Source organism: Eubalaena glacialis, chromosome 4 (genome assembly GCF_028564815.1).
Source record: "Eubalaena glacialis isolate mEubGla1 chromosome 4, mEubGla1.1.hap2.+ XY, whole genome shotgun sequence".
In the NCBI taxonomy this organism is placed as follows: domain Eukaryota; kingdom Metazoa; phylum Chordata; class Mammalia; order Artiodactyla; family Balaenidae; genus Eubalaena; species Eubalaena glacialis.
Window position 1 is genome coordinate 42,717,999 of NC_083719.1, and position 16,725 is coordinate 42,734,723.

Below are 16,725 nucleotides of genomic sequence, written 5' to 3' on the forward strand. Positions count from 1 at the left end.
AGACAAAGAGCACCTAATTTTATTCTACTGCTCATCTCCTAGGAATAGAAATCCTATGATGAACCTCGTTTTATTATCAAATCAGTGGGAACACTCTCTAGATGATAACCAGCCCACCTCTATTTGACCATTTATTTCACCCCCAATATGCTAGACTCCTAAATTTCCGTAAGAAAATCTTAACCCTCCCCTCTTTGGTTGCCTGTCACAACATGTGACAGTATCCTTAATCAGTCATAGAAGCAATATGCATTCCAGGTTCTTGCCAAAGATTACAACCTTGACCCTCTGCTTAATTAAATATTATTTATCCAAAGCCAGACAGCCCTAATTTCTAAACCAAAATGAGGATACACAGCCTGACAGGTTACAGACAGGCAAACTTTGAGAATCTGCTGTATTATGTGCATTGTAAAATGGCTATCAGCAACTGAAAGCAGCACACAAAAAAATAATTTCTTCTTGCACAGACTACAACCTTTAAGAAGAATATACTAAAAAGACTAGAAAAGTGTAAGAACATTCTAAAAATAATTATAACAGTGAAAAAAATTTTAAGTACAAGTCAAAAGCTTGATACAAATATCATAAACATTGAAATTATTTCAAAAGGTTTTATAAACTGAAAGACATTTATGACAATAATGCTTACCATCTGAAAGGTTTAAACAGAGCCAATCCAAGGCAGAATGAAGATCACCTCCATGTAAGAGTGTGTTAGTCATGGCATCTTCAATGTCCTTAGTCTTAAATGAAAATGCTTGTAAAGCCATGTATAAATCCTATGAAAGGGAAATGTAAAAAAGTCATTCTGTCAATTTTCTCTTTTTTCATTACTAAGTCTATTCTCCCATTCATTTTAAACTAGAAACTCTGACACAAATTATAACTTCAAAAATATCTTTTTTTCTTTTCTTTTTTCCCAGTTAGAAGAGTTAAATGTACTCACTGTATTGAGAATCTGAGAACTATAGATAAATAAAAAAGGACCAGGAGAAACTGCTCATATTCTCACTATCTAAAGATACTGTTTGCAATATAGTATGCTTCCTTTCAGTCATTTTTCTATGATTTTGTAAAAACAAACTTTACTTAACATTATAACGTAAGCATCTTCCCAAATTATTAGAAACTGTTCATCAATTTTAATAGTTACAGAATATTCCACTGGGTAGACATATCATAATCTATTTTCCTATTGGTGACCACTTAAGATGTTTTCTTTTTTTTTTAATTATTATCAGCAGTGCTTCAATGAACATGTTCATACATAAAGTAAAGCTTTTTACTATACTTTCTAAAGCATGATCTTTACAGCTGGGCAGGACTGGGTTCAAATCCAGACTCTGCTTACTTTGCTACTTAGTAATTAAAAACCTCAGGCTATAATTTATGTAATCTTTCCAAGCCTCATTTCCTTCATTTGAAAAATTGGGCAAAATACCTTCCAGGATCGGTGTGTCAGAGAAAATGTAAGCAAAGTGCCCACCACAAGGCCAACATAATTTTGGGAATGTAATTTAGTTTTCATATCACTATTTTAATGCATGTACTTGTTTTTGGCACAATTCCTTCCTTATTCTTGCAGATGGAACTAATCTACATGAAATTTCAATGGAAGTTGAAAAGTCATTTTATCTCACATGTGGAGCTGTCTTAAAAATGCTCCACTAAAAATAAGTAACTTTAAAAAAAGTTTGCAAAATACCTGTAATTTTTTGGCAGTAAGTCTTCCAGAAATCACTCCCTTGTCATTATTTTGCTTTTTATGCTCATTTATCACTCCAATAATTTTTTGCTCTAGTTTGTTATTAATTACCACCTGTTGAGACCAAAAAGGTCATATCAATTAGAAGATGAATTATTAAATAACATTTAATAATTAAATAATTAGAAACAAATCACACAGTTTTCTATATCCCTTCCAACCAAGCCCAGAATTTCAGCTGAAATCAGATACAGTGATTATCATATATTGGAATACCATTCACTGGACCACATTCCTACCATATATTTAAGAAAAAATGGGATACGGGAAAAGCAACAACATGTGGCAAGGCAAAAATCCTTTTATAAAGCCTCTTGAAGCCGTATGTCTCAAGACTCTGTCCTTGGACCACCCTTAGATTGCCACCACAAAGACAGATTCCTAAGCCCTATCCTAAACATACTGAATCAGAATCCTTGGGGATGGAACCCAGAAATTTGCCTTAATGTAAACCAGCCCAAGCACATTGCCTGAAAGAATGGATGCTACACTAAAAAGAGGGCAAATCAAGTAAAAGTAAAAACTTACATAAATTGTAATAATTAGGTTACACAAATTATTTTGGCTTCCAGAGTTTGTTTTCTATTTTTTCCTATTGGCCATTTTACCTTCTGCTGTTTCCATATGTTTAACCTAAGATTATACACCCAACTACCTTCAAAAATACCTTCTTTTGATCACATCTTTACTGAATGCTCACTACGAGCAATGCACAAAAACATACTTCAGGAATTCAGTCTAGCACAGGAAACATATATAAAAAAATAAACTGTAACCCAGCATGTCATTATTTAAAAAGATGGAAGAAGTGCTGATGGAACCACCAGGAAAATAACCTGGTGAGTTACGATGGACTTCACAGAGGTGACAAATGGAGAAAGGGAAATAGAGCATTCTAGGCTGAGAGCCCATGGACAAAAGCCTGGAATCGTTAAAATCGTATGGGATTTGGGGGAACAATGAGATATGAACTAAAATTTTAAGTGGAGAAGAGTAATGGAGAGGAGGCTGGAAAAGAATACTAAGTCAGACCTGAAAGGGTGTGTATGATATACTTAGAAGTTTGGACCTTATCCAGCTCTTCCTTAATTTCTTACAGGCTCTCAACAGATGTGTATGATTTACTTTTATTTAGTATAGATGAGGAATTATTGTACTATTTACAAAAATTTTAAACACCCCATCATTTGCTTACATTTAAGAGTTTATCTTTTTTTTTTAAGGTAACATTTCTTGAAATGACTCAAAACCTTGATACTCACTTTCAAAATAGATTTATCCAGATTTGCAGGACCACCAGAATCATTTGCAGAATTAAAACTGTAAATTTTCGGACCTGTATATAACAGACAATAAAGAGTCAAGGTAATTTAATGATTAATATCCATTACACTATTTTAATTTTCCTCTAAAGATCGCTAAACATTAAATATTTGCTTTCAGCTCTTTCTTTTCCACTTTACCAAATAACTCAATCTGGAAGTCAGCAATACTTCCGCTAAATTTGCAAAAACATTCTACCGCTTAGCACTCTCTAGGTTAACTAGTTTCTCATAGAGTGCAAATGCTTGGCACTTAGCTGAAGTAAGACCTCTCAGAGGATATTTGATTCCTGGCAGAGAAGATGGGTAATTTTGAAGAGAAAGCACTCCTCCTAAGGCAAAAAGGAGGTGGGAGTTCCTGTCATTCTCTCCTACTGAATATAAGGTTGCTATATTAGTTTCCAAGGCTGCTGTACAAACTTGGTGGCTGAATATACAGAAACACTCTCTCTCAATTCTGAAGGCTAGAAGTCCAAAATCAAGGTGTCAGTAGGACCATACTCCCTCTGAAGTCTCTAGATAAGACTCTTTTCTTGCCTCTTCTGGCTTCTGGTGACCCCAGGCATTGCTTGGCTTGTCTGCCTCCTTAAAATGGGTCTTCACATGGCCTTATTCCCTCTGTCTCTCTGTGTGCAAATCTCCGTCTCCTTTCCCTGGATGCTAGTCATTGGATTTAGGGCTCTCCTTAAATCCACGATGATTTCATCTCAAGATCCTTAACTAATTACATCTGCAAAGATCTTTTTTCCAAATAAGATCACATTCTGAGGTTCCACGTGGACATGAAATTTTGGGGGACACTACTCAACCCACTACAGTTGCCAAGTCTGTTCCAGTCAATAGAAATGCTATATATTAACAGTTTTCTAACAATGAATAACCGGGAAGGAATACATTTTATTTTCAAACTTTGGTCTCATGATCTCCTTACTCTCTTAAAAATTATTGAAGATCCCAAATACTTTTTGTTTATGTAGGTTATAATATTGATATTTATCATACTATAAATTAAAAGGGAAATTTTATTTATTTTTAAAGACTTATTTATTATTTATTTTTATTTATTTTTGGCTGCATCAGGTCTTAGTTGCTGCACGTGGGACCTTCGTTGAGGCACGTGGGCTCTTCGTTGCGGTGCGCGGGCTTCTCTCTAGTTGTGGCGTGCGGATTTTCTCTTCTCTAGATGAGGCGCGTGGGCTCCAGTTGAGGCATGTGAGCTCAGTAGTTGTGGCACGCAGGCTTAGCTGCCCCGCGGCATGTGGGATCTTGGTTCCCTGACCAGGGATTGAACACACGTCCCCTGCATTGCAAGATGGATTCTTTATCACTGGACCACCAGGGAAATCCCAAAAGGGAAATTTTTAAAAATATTTATTAATTCATTAAAAATAAACCTACTACATGTTAATATAGTACTTTTATGAAAAATAACTATATTTTCCAAACCAAAAAAATTGTTTTCTACTTTTGCAAATCTCTTAACATCTGGCTTCTGAATTCAGTCTTCTGTAATATCACACATCATGTAGTCACTGTACACTAGAGAGAAAATGAGCATGAAAATGGCAAATAACATTTTAGAATTATTATGAATATGGTTTGATCTCATTAAGCCTCTGCTAGAAAGGTCTCAAAAATTCCCCAGGATCCCCTAAGCACACTTTGAGAACCACTGCTATATAAAAATAATCCTAGAATCGTACAAAACCTTGTTACTCTGCTTTTATAAACCTTAAAATAGGATTTTTTTCACTTTGAGAAACCTAAACATTAAAGAGTGGCTTATTATAAAGTCCAGGATTTTAGTCTCTGTTGACTTACATTGGGTTGTTCATTTTAAGATGCTAGTTAATATAATGAGGCATTTAAAAAGGAAAACCAAAGTTTTTGAAAATAACTATTTACATTTGAGCAGTCTGAACTAGGAACATTGGTGGGTCCCTGAATTACTTCTGTGCTATAGTTAAGAAGGTACCCAAAGCTACCTAGAATACGTTAAAAGATAATAACAATTCTGGTGTAGTATGGTTTTCCTCATCTTTTAGTCTCAGACTTTACCTTAATCCTGGTAACCTTGCTCATAAACTCATGTCAATGGTTATAAAGGAGAGTATATATCAGTAGTCTTTAACCATTTCTGGGGGGTCTTATCAGTTGTAGTAAATTCATTCACAAATTTAGCACACTAATCAGTTTTAGACATCCCTAAACCCATGGAGGGGCCCCAGTTATAACCCTTTCTGAAAAGGTACAGATAGATGAGTGTTTCATTACCAAGACAATACTGAGAAACAGTTCAGGTTCCTGTGTTACTGACAGAGGTAAGATTGTAAATTCCGTTAATAAGTGTTTTTTGGTTTTGTTTTTCGTTTTGGCCATGCCACACAGATTACGATATCTTGGTTCCCCAACCAGGAGTTGAACCTGAGCCCCAGCAGTGAAACCTCCGAGTCCTAACCACTGGACCACCAGGGAATTCCCGATTGGGTTTGTTTTTTAAATTAGTGAATTAAAGATTGCAGTCAGCTCTCATTTTTCTCCTCCAACCATTCCACCTAAAACGTCCAACCATATCACTTCCTTGAGGTCAGCTTACACTGCAAACTTCCAGAGGGCAAATAAAAGATCTAAGTCCCCAGACTATCAGGAGGGGAATGAACACCCATACTGCTATGCATTCGCTGGGTGTCAATCAGGGTCTCTAAAAATGGGATGTTTTCATTTTATTCAATACTCTGAGGAACTGAAGCAATAATGAGATCTTGCCAGGGATATTACCAACTAAATCAAGTAAACCAGTAAGTCCCTTTCATTTTCAAATTCTTCCTAAAACATGTTCATGTAAGATTTTTAGTCAGCATGAATGAAAACTCCAAAATCTGAAATGCATTTTAAAACAATGATAGAAATCCTTCTAAACTGTATTTACACTTCCTGCCATAATACCTACAATAAGCAAAATTCAAAGCTTTTCATGAGGCATTACTTATTATGAGTATCTATGACTTTGCTCAGAGGCTTGCAGAGGCTACCCAATTCCTTGAGACTGCTCTAATTTTCTATTTAGTGATTCTTTGGTCTTCTCTCCTGTCAGCTGCCACCTTTCAGAATGTCAACCTAGTAACTCCCCACCCCCAAATTCTAATCTGTTACCTAGGAAAAAGTGATGGCATCAGAAGAAAATAGATACTGAAACTTGTAAATGAGTAACCCTATTTTCAAATACAATTCTAAGTCAACAGGCCATGGAATAAAAATGGTCCCCATTCTTCTGCCAAGTAATGTGCATAAGATGTATGACAGCTACCTTTCTTGCTGCTTAGAGACCCTTCTCCACAAGTTTTGGTTTTGTTTCAGATGAAGGGAGTTATTGGAAATCTGACTGGAAATAAGGAAGTTAGTGTGCAGAATGTATCCCTAAGGCAAAAGCACTAAGGGTTTCAAATTTATGATGACTGTTCATGGAACAAAGGAACATATGTAACTGGCTCTCAAAAATATTTATTACATTAAAGTTGAAGCACAGAAAAACTAAGTGATTTCCTCAAGATGACTTAGCAAGAAAAAAGAAGCATCAGCCAGAATCAATTTCTTGTTGCCCAATACTCTTTCTTATAGAATATATTCCTTTTATACGGTATTGCATTTTACATCCTACAGTGATTGTAACGACCCACTATCACTGAAACATTCACTTCGAGGTGCTGGTGCTGGTGACAGGTGCACTGAGGCACTGTGGCTCCCTTCTGCCCAACAGTACACACCTGCAAGGGGAATCAAACCAGCCAAGAGATCCAGTCAGGAATAAATAAGACCCAATCTTGTCCTCACGGAGCTCATATTCTGGTGGAGTAATTAAGCAACTAATTACCCAAACAGGCTATGAAGGGGAAGTACAGCGTATCTGGAGAATAAATTAGAGTTAGCTGATATAATCTAAGCAGTCAGGGTCTGTGAGGAAGTCCATCCATACTGCCAAAACTACCTGACTAATCTTAGCTAAGGTCTCTTCCCCATTTAATACAAACACCAGTCCCCCCTCTCTCACTCCACCCATACAGACTTTCTTCTTGTCTTCCTGCATCATGCCAAGCTTGTTCCCACCTTAGGGCCTTTGCCCTTGTTGCCTAAGCCTCAAACATTCTGTCTCCAGATCTAATAACTGGTTGCTTCAAATCATCTCAGCAGGTTTCCTCAGAAAAGCCATCTCTGTTCTAAACCAAAACAGACCCCACCACCCAATTTATTCTTTACCAAGTCACTGTTTTCTGACGTTCATGGCACTTCTTCTATTTTATTTTGGTGACCCTAAAAATTATTTATAACGGTTTTTATGAATTTATTTATGACATCAGTACCTTAGTCTTATTTCCCTCTTAAGATTTTAAGTCTCAACTAGGTTTAAGAATTTTCACAAACACAAGCCTTATGGTTGTAAGCACCCTCCACCAGCCCCCAATAATGTAAGCCCCTTGAAAGCAGTGATCTCAGTCTGTTTTGTTCTTGTGGTATCCCCAGTGCCTAAAATCTTGCCTGGCACAGAGTAGCTCTTCAAACATTATTTGATAAACAAAAGAAATGAAAAAATAGAAGTGGAAGAATACCCAGGATTGTACCAAGAACCATTTCGTGGCACCAGTCATTTTCTACCTCTAGATGAGAGTCCAATTTTGAGAAAGTATGCTATGTACAATCCTTCAAATTGTTTGAAAAGCCAGAGAGAGAGATGGAAGCAGAGTAAAGCAATTACATTTACATTAGGAACAACAAAGAGTTCAGAGATAATTTTTTCTGTGTACTTTTCCACTTTTTTCTTCCAAGTAGGCCTATTATATGTAATATAAAAATATCCAGACAGAAAAAAAGAAAACAAACAAAATCATGTGGCAATCTTGCTGCAACATTTTATTTATACTGCTATGTATATTGATTTATGGTTATAAAATATTCTCTACAAATCTGGTAGATAACCTCTCATTTTCTCTCTTTTGATTTCTTGGTCTTAGTAATTCCTCTGAAATTTTCCTTGTCACTTACCCAAGAAATTTTTTGGATGACTATATTCAGAGCATTTGACTAGATACTGAGGGATGTTAGTACATAACCATAAAACTGTTCCTACCTCCTACAATTTTATAGGATAGATAAAATGTATAATTGCTCACATAGGCAAGAACTAAACATCAAAAAGAATGATTCAAACAACAATGATATACATGAGCTGTGGAGACAGAAGAATTCAAAAAGTTGTTGATATCTGGGGAGGGTATTACAGGATTCTGGTAGATAGCATTAGGGATAGATAGCATTCCAATGAGAGAAAATGGCAAGAATAAACATGAGGAGGCAGAAAGCCAACAGCTGCATTTAGAGCAGTGAAAATACACCAGATTTGCTAGAGCTGAATATAGGAACTAGTTAAAAGGCTAGAAACGGGGCCTTAGACGAGCTGAATGGTTTGTATTTTATCACAAAGTCAGTGAAGACGCTGTAGAAAAAACTGGTAAGTGACGTGATCAAAGCAGTGGTTCTGAAAGATCAATCTGATGCTTTATGCAGGACAGACTGGAGGAGGAAAAAAGAGTACAGCTAGGGAAACCCATTAGAAGGCTGTGTTGGTACTCCAGAACTTCATGAGTGCCTAAACTGAGGTGTGAACAGTATAAATCAAAAGTGAAAAGGGCATACATGGAAGAGAAATAAGCAAAGACTGCACGGAGCTTGACAACAGATCGGATGTGAAGAAGAAAGGAAGCCATAAAAAATAAATGTTGACATTGGATAGAGGAATATGGAAAAATAGAAACAAAGAAGTCACAGGAGAAGCTAGTTTGGGGGAGAGAAGTATAGTTCAGTATTAGCCATGTTATTAAATTTGACGTGCTTGCAAAACAGGGCCAAAAGTCCAAGTAAATGTAGAAATGGCTGACTTGAGCTTGGAATAGACCAGGATTGGACATGTTGACTGAGGAGTCATCTACAAAAGAAAAGACAGAAGTAATGGAAGTAGATGAACTCTCCTGAAAGGGCTGTAGAGAGAGAATCATACTGTCACAGACTGACACCTTCGGTAATGGTCATATTTTGGGGTTGGGAGAATGGGAAGCCAAAGAATACACCAAATGACTATTAGAAAGTTCAAAGAATTCAGAGGAATATCAAGAAAAGACAGAGTTAGAAAGAGGCTGATTCACAGAGTAAAAGTGCCACAGAATACTTAAGGAGAAATTCTATGTACTTGTAATTGCAGGCATAATAGCTTTGTAGTTAAAGGGTTACAATATATTGTAGGGCAAAGAATTATTATTCACCTTCTAAGTGAAGGTTTGTTACCTGCCTACTTCTTCAGTCTCATCTCTTTTCCTCCTTAGGCAGTGCTTACATTCTGAGTATCTTAAAGGCCCATGCTCTTTCCTGACTCAAGATCTTTGCACAACAGTGTTCCTTACCTCAGCCAGGAATACTATTTCCCCCATTCTGTACAGCGTTAACACCTATTCATCCTCCCGATACTGTCACTTTCTCAAAGAGACTGTCCATTACTCCTCCTTTGCCCCCAGTAAAAATCAGATTACGCTGTTAAATTCTCTTCCTTAGCTTTTCTTTGTGACACTTATCAATCATAAAGCAACGTTTGTGTGACTACTTCATGGCTGTGTGCGCCATTAGATTGGCAAGCTCCAGGAGAGATGATTTGTCTATTTTGCTCATCCCATCCCTAACTTCACGCCAAATACACAGTAGGTTTTCAACAAATATTTGCTAGACTTACATTTCAGTAAGCACTACAAGCAAACAAGCTAAGCAGAACAAAACAGCGTATAACTGTCCAAATCAGCTGTAATAGTGGCCTGCTGATCTGCAGCCAGAACCGGCAATCTCCAGATTGAGTTATCAAACCAAACTGCACAGTAAGCAAAAATGCATTGCTGCGGTAAAGATCGCTGATAATTTTTACAATAGGTTACCCGTATTCGGTGTGTAAGTGCTGAAATTCTTAAGTACTGATTTTTTCCATAACACGTGGAAACGCTACATCGTGGCTGAAAATGGTTTGAGAAGCAAGTAGAAAATGGGTCTGGCTCTAGGGAGTTAATAATTCCACACACTACTCTCTGCATTCGCCTCGCTAGTTTAGATGACGGCTCAGGACGGATCCCCACTGAAACGGGAGCTAATGCAAATTTCTTTTGTTCTCAGGAGATGAAGTGGAGGTTAGGTGGGGGATGCTACCGTCGGAACTCTGGAGGCCCAAGCAGCTCACACTGATCTAAAACAAGGCTACCCGATGGAGAGCCAGCAGCTCCAGGTGTGAAAGAAATTTTAAGACCGAGGGTCCGCCCAGGTGCGAAGGCTTCTCCCTCGGGACTGGCAGTAGCGGTTCAGGAGGAGGCCGGGGCCCGACCGCTCGTACCTTGCTTGACTCGGGGATCCCTGGTGCTAGTAGCGGCGGAGGGGGGCGGCCTGACCACAGGCTTCTTGTTTTGGGCCTCCCCGGCAGCTCCGGCCTCGGCGGATTTGGCTCTGGAAGCTGATACAGCGGCCCGGACCGCCGCGGCCCCCGGCGCCTTGTGTTTCTTGTTCTTGCCGCCCATGTTGCAGCTGCGGCAGAGGACTCCTCCCGGTCCAGGTCCCGGAACCACTCCCGCACCGCCTCCAGAAGCTCTTCACATTCCCCGAGTCCTACGCCGCCACCTTGCGTCCTCCATCCGGGCTTCTAGGCCCTGCTACAATCGCTGCTTCGCAATTGGTCCGACTCACCAAGGTCCCGCCTCCTCTCCGCCCACCTAGGCGTCTGCTGCGTGCCGGGAACCCTCGCCTCGCTCCCTCTTTAGCCAAGGAGCTGCCTATCCGCCGGTGGTTAGGAAAGGAAAGGTCGGAGGAGAAAAAGGAGGCAGGGAAAAAGTCTCCGGGGCTGCGTGACTCGACTAATTTTGTCTCCCACGGGGCCCTGTTGAGGCTTCGCTTGGCGTCACTGTCGGTGCGGTCGCGGAGCATCGTGGGTAGGAGGGAGATTCGGTCTCGCAGTTCCGAAAGATGGCGGACGCTTTCGGGGATGAGCTCTTCAGCGTGTTTGAGGACGACTCGACCACTGCGCCCGGAGCCAAAAAAGACAAGGAAAAGGAGAAGGGGAAATGGAAGGGGCCGCCAGGGTCTGCGGAAAAGGCCGGGTAAGGAAGATGTCCGAGATGTCTTTTTTTCTCTCTCCTCAGTGCTGAGGGAAGAAAATCCCACTCTCTTCTGAAGACCACGAGAAGTAGGATGTACGTTAGTGGCGTTGGGAAGTGAAGGGGGTTGAGAAAAACGTTGAGGAGGGAGGAAGAACGTTGGTTTGGGGAAGCTGGGTCTTGGCGTTCTCCGGTGGCCGCAGGCAGCGTGGACTTCTGCCGCTGCAATTCCCTGACGCCTGCGTAAGGCCTGACTACTACCCCTGCCTGCGCCCTGGGGTCGTGAGGGCAGGTCAGCTGTCTCTTAGTTTCTGTACCCCCAGCTCCAGCACAATACTGGGCACAATACAGGAAACGAATCACCAGTTGAGTAAAGGGTTAAGAAGCTTAGAAAATGTGACTTGGATTGACTTGGAGGGGAAAGGGCAAATAGCAGGAGAAGGGAGAGAGATTCAGTCTCCAAGCTTCAGTTTTCTTGCCCATAATGAGGTGATAGCGCCAACCGCTAGTGTTTTTGTGAGGAGTAAACGAGATAGTATGTGTAAGCGCCTAACAGTGTTTAGCACATAATAGATTCTCAAATGCTGGCTTTCTTTGATTTTATTAAGAAAAATTTTTTAAATTACTGGTCCCTGAAACTTAAAGTAAGATGATTCATTAGTAATGAACAAAATTTACTCTTGACCTTGGGGGAGGATACCCAATGGATGCTTGAGTTAAGTTAGACATGATTTTGCTCTCAAGGAACTTTTATTTGAGGTAAGGAGGTGGTACAGATACATATTTTAAAGAGTTAGTAGGAGATTGAAATACAATAAGCTGTATATACAGTTAAGTGCTATAAAAGTTCAGGAAAGAGAGCTATTTGTGATGTCTAGAGAGCCTTACATGCAAGAAGCTATTCTGTGTTGAGATGATTCCTTATTGACGCTGAGAATTTTTTTGATTTGTTTTGTTTTGTAGCACAAATTGGGCTAGGCGGAGTGTTTGCTTAGGGACTACAAGAGATAAGCCTGAGAATATAAATTGGTTTTAGATTATGAAGGGCCTTGAATAGCAAGCATATGAGTTTTGATTTCATTTTAAAAACCCAGGTGAACATGTGTTTTTTTCCTAACTTGGTGACTGGATAGGTAGAGTGATAGTTTAGAAAAATTAATTTGGTATCAGTAGTCAATGTATGGAAAGAGGAAAGACACTGATAGTAAAAAGTAAATTAAAAAGTATTTCAGTGATCTAATTATGAGATTATAAAAACCTCAACTCAGGAGGTCACAGAAGGAAGGAAAAGGAAAGATAAAATGTTGTGAAGGAAAAAATTGACAGGCCTTATTAAAGGAGGACAACGGAAAAGGGGTCAAAAGAGACATTTTGAACTTGGATATCAGGAAGAAGAAAAATAGGGAAATTTATAGGAGATTTTGATTTCAAAATTAATTTGGCTAGAGACAAAGTGAAGTGATGATAGTATATCCATATTGAAGTGTCCATTGGGCAATTTTAATCTGGGTTTGGAGAAATACCAGAACTGTAGGTATATATTTGGATGCTATTTCAATTGGTAGTGCTTGAAGTGGAGATTCCTGTGGGAAAGTATAGTTTTCCCACATATAACATAGAGCTTAGAGGGATATTAGAACAATCAGGAGTTTGAAATGTCACATAAGAGTGAAACAAAGGAGAAAAATAGTCTTCCTCTCTCATTGAGTTAGAGGGTGTAGTAGTCTTGGAGAACTTTTCAGGGAAAATGAGAAAGGAGGACAGGTTCTTTTTATTTTTTTCCAAACAGGAATAATTAATAATTTCTGTAGTTTGAATGGGCAACTATGATGTTATGAAGATGATACATGTATAATTTCCTACTGCGGTAAATATTTTGTTTCAAAATTATTCAGGTAAAATTCACTTTGCAGTGTATTAGGGGTAAGCGGTTTCTGCAACCTTCCAAAGTGAAAATTTGTAGGATATAAAAACAATTTATATTTTAATTTTACTAGGAAATATGTGAACATTAGAGAAAGGAAATACATAAGAAAATATAGACCATGATTAACTTACGGAACTTTGTTTACTACCAACACTTCTAACTAGACCTAGACGTCTAGGTATTTTTAGGGGAAAATCCAATTTGCCTTATTGTAACTATCATACTGTCATAATTATTTGTATCTAGTCAATATGTATAGCATGATTTCCATCTGATTTGTATAACACAGAAGGGCAAATCCTGGAACTTTAGAGGATCTTGTCTTTTGTATTGATATTTAATACTCTAGACTAAGTGAGTGCTTTTTTAAAAAACTTTATGAGAATTGTCTGGAGAGAGAGAATAATATGAAAAACTCCATGTACGCATAACTCAGCTTCAGTATTATCAAGTCATGGTCAATTTATTCCCACACCCTTTTTTTGTAAATCAAATGCTACTAATCATGTCATTTCCCCCTAAATATTTCAGTATGCATCTCTTGTTGATTATGACTTTCTTTTCCAACATAACTGTCATGCCATTGTTATACCTAACAAAATGTACAATAATTCCTTGATATCATTGAATAGTCAGTCCACAGTAAGATTCCCCAGTTGTCTCAAAGGTATTTTTTTGTAGTTGGTTTATTTGAATCAGGTTCCAGACAAAGCCCTTATACTGTTTTGGTTGTTATATCCCTGAAGTCTTTCATTTTACAACAGTCCCTTTTTTCCTTACGCTATTGATTTCTTTTGGAGGGGTGGATGAGAGGAGAAACCAGCTCATTTGTCCTGTATAGTTTTCCACATCCTGAATTTGCTTTCTTATGCTGTCATTTTACTAGCTTTTTTATCTTCAAGTATTTACTGTAAACTGTCCTTATATCTAGAGCTGAACTACGCAATCTATAGTAGTCCCCCACCCTTATCTGAGGGGGATAGGTTCCAAGAGCCCCAGTGGTTGCCCAAAACCTTGGATAGTACCAAACCCTATATGTAGTATGATTTTTCCTATACATACATACCTACGAAAGCATAATTTATAAATTAGGCACAGTAAGAGATTAACAATTACTAAAAATAAAATAAAATAATTATATCAATATATAAGTTGAGAACTTTCACCTTTTCATTTAAAGTAAGCACTTGACGGCTTCTCTTTGGCATTGCCAGCATCACTACTCTTGTGCTTCGGGGCCATTATTAAGTAAAATAAGGGTTACTTAAACACAAGCACTGCCATAGTACAACAGTGATCTGAAAACTTAGACAGCCACTAAGTGACTTAATAGGCTGGATACTGTTGGCAAAGGGATGATTCATGTCCCAGGCGGGATGGAGCAGGAATGTGCAAGATTTCATCATGCTACTCAAAAAGGCATCCAGTTTAAAACTTATGAATTATTTACCTCTGGAATTTTCCATTTAATATTTTTGGACCTCAGTTGACCTTGGGTAACTGAACTCTTAGAAAGGGAAAACACAGATAAGGGGGGACTCCTGTAATAGCTACTACCTACCTGTAGCTATTGAGCACTTAAATGTAGCTAATCAGAATTGACATGTTCTGTGAATGTAAGATATACACTGTATTTTGAAGACTTGTTATAAAAAATGTCAAATACATCAGTTTTATCTTTATATACTGAAATAATATTTTGTATATTTTGGGTTAAATGAAATATATTAAAATTGGTTTCTTTTTTAAACTATTTTAATATGGTTACTAGAAATTTAAAGTTATATAGGTACTTGCATGTATATATCTTGGACAGCTGCTGATGTCGAGACTTGATTAGATTCAGATTCAATTGTTTAGATAAGAATACGGTTGAATAGAGAGTTGAATATAGTATTAAAGAATAATGGAGCTCTTCTGAAGGAAAGTATTCTACAATGAATTTAGGTTTTAAGCTTCTCAAAGGTATAGGAATGATGTTTCTTTGTTTTATAGTTGTCACCAACTCCTAGTAGGTTTAATTACAATGCTTTGGTTGATGCTTACTAATTCAGACAGAATAATAAAATGTTAGAACTAGAGGGATCATAATTATCATTCATATGTCTTCTTTTACTGAGGGCCAAGGATATTGATCGCTTGTCCAAAGGAGATTCATGTAAGTAATATGGGACAACTGTGAATACCTATTCCACTAAATGGGGCATGAGAGGAATTACATATTTCAGGTTTTGCCAAGCATCAAGGAATAAACTTCATTATGGAAAGGTTATTCAGGCATATAGATCAATACTACTGTTTGTTGACTCTTTTTTAAAAAAATTTTTCTGTTGAGATAAAACATATAAAAAAAATAGTGCGAAAGTCATGGGACAAATTTTCATAGTGAACACACCAATGTAAGCCCTGTTCAGGACAAAAATAGAATATTGCAGAAATCCCTCTTTTTCCCCCAGTAAAGTGACTAACCTGATAACCACATGTGTTAGTTTTTTTTCTGTTTGTAAATATAATGTAAATGGATTCATACAGAATATGTTCTTTTGTTTCTGGCTTTTGCTCAACATTGTTTGTAAAATTCTTAACTGTAGCTCTGGCAGTACCTTTCGAAGTATGATTGAAGTTTGGTGTGGGATCAGAGGAATATTCCCAATTATCTGAAAAGCCTGCTCTTTTTCAACTATAGGAGACTGAATTTTTCTTCACATACTTCAGCCAAAAACTGTATCACAACAAGTTGAATGTAGAGATAGATGAGAGTCCAGCTGCCTTCTATTCAGCCAGACATTAAAGAGACTTGGAAAAATATAAAACAATGCCATTCTCATTAAAATTTTTGGGGGAAAATACTAATTTTTTTTTAGTTTTAATATTTAATATGGTAAACATCAGTAGATAAGACTACATAAACAAAATTCCTTGGAATCCTCAGTAACTTTTAGACTGGAAAATCAAAATCAAAATCTCTCATTTCTGAGATCAGTAATTTTGGAGCCACTGATCTAATATAGTCTACTTTAATTTCCATTTTCCTGGTAATCAATGGTTCTTGAGCTCCTTTTCGTATGCTTATTGATCATTTGGATATCCTCTTTCGTAAAGTGCCTGTTCTAGTCTTTTGCTCATTTTTTTATTGGGTTATCTTTTTTTTTTTTAATCTGTAGCCGTCACTTCCATTATTTTAGATACATACGCCTTTTGTCAGTTATGTGTGTTTCCTCCCACTTTGTCTTTTCTCTGTACTCTCTTAATGGTACCTTTTGATTTACAGAAACTCTTAGTTTCAATGCAGTCCAATTTAGCAAACTTACTTTTTGGTTAACAATTTTATGTTCTGTTTAGTAATACCTAAAGATAATTTTCTCATTTTATCTTCTAGAGTCTTTGTTGTTTTTGCGTTTCACAATTAGATCTAATATCCATATTGATTTTTGTGTATAATTGGCATAAGGGTCAGATTGATTTTCCCTATGGTTATCCAATCCACAAAGCACCGTTTATTGTCACTACTTTTGACCAGTGAATCCAACCACATAAAAA

The 16,725-nt window shown here is 37.7% G+C and overlaps 2 protein-coding genes across 4 annotated transcripts in view; one reads left to right on the plus strand and one right to left on the minus strand.

Annotated features, from left to right (window-relative positions):
• The window catches only part of DHX29 (DExH-box helicase 29), a 46,777-nt gene extending 35,976 nt beyond the window's left edge, over nucleotides 1–10,801 (minus strand). For all 3 annotated transcript variants that reach the window (XM_061189260.1, XM_061189261.1, XM_061189259.1), the window contains exons 1-4: nucleotides 10,505–10,801; nucleotides 3,031–3,104; nucleotides 1,709–1,822; nucleotides 653–782 (exon numbers count right to left, since the gene is read on the minus strand). In XM_061189260.1, the coding sequence (XP_061045243.1) occupies nucleotides 653–782; nucleotides 1,709–1,822; nucleotides 3,031–3,104; nucleotides 10,505–10,685 (499 nt within the window). In that variant the 5' untranslated portion in view covers nucleotides 10,686–10,801. The remainder of the gene's footprint in view (nucleotides 1–652; nucleotides 783–1,708; nucleotides 1,823–3,030; nucleotides 3,105–10,504) is intronic.
• Nucleotides 10,802–10,892: 91 nt separating this feature from the next.
• Nucleotides 10,893–16,725, plus strand: part of MTREX (Mtr4 exosome RNA helicase) — a 130,230-nt gene continuing 124,397 nt past the window's right edge. The window contains exon 1 of the mRNA XM_061188945.1: nucleotides 10,893–11,261. Within this exon, the coding sequence (XP_061044928.1) occupies nucleotides 11,128–11,261 (134 nt within the window). The 5' untranslated portion in view covers nucleotides 10,893–11,127. The remainder of the gene's footprint in view (nucleotides 11,262–16,725) is intronic.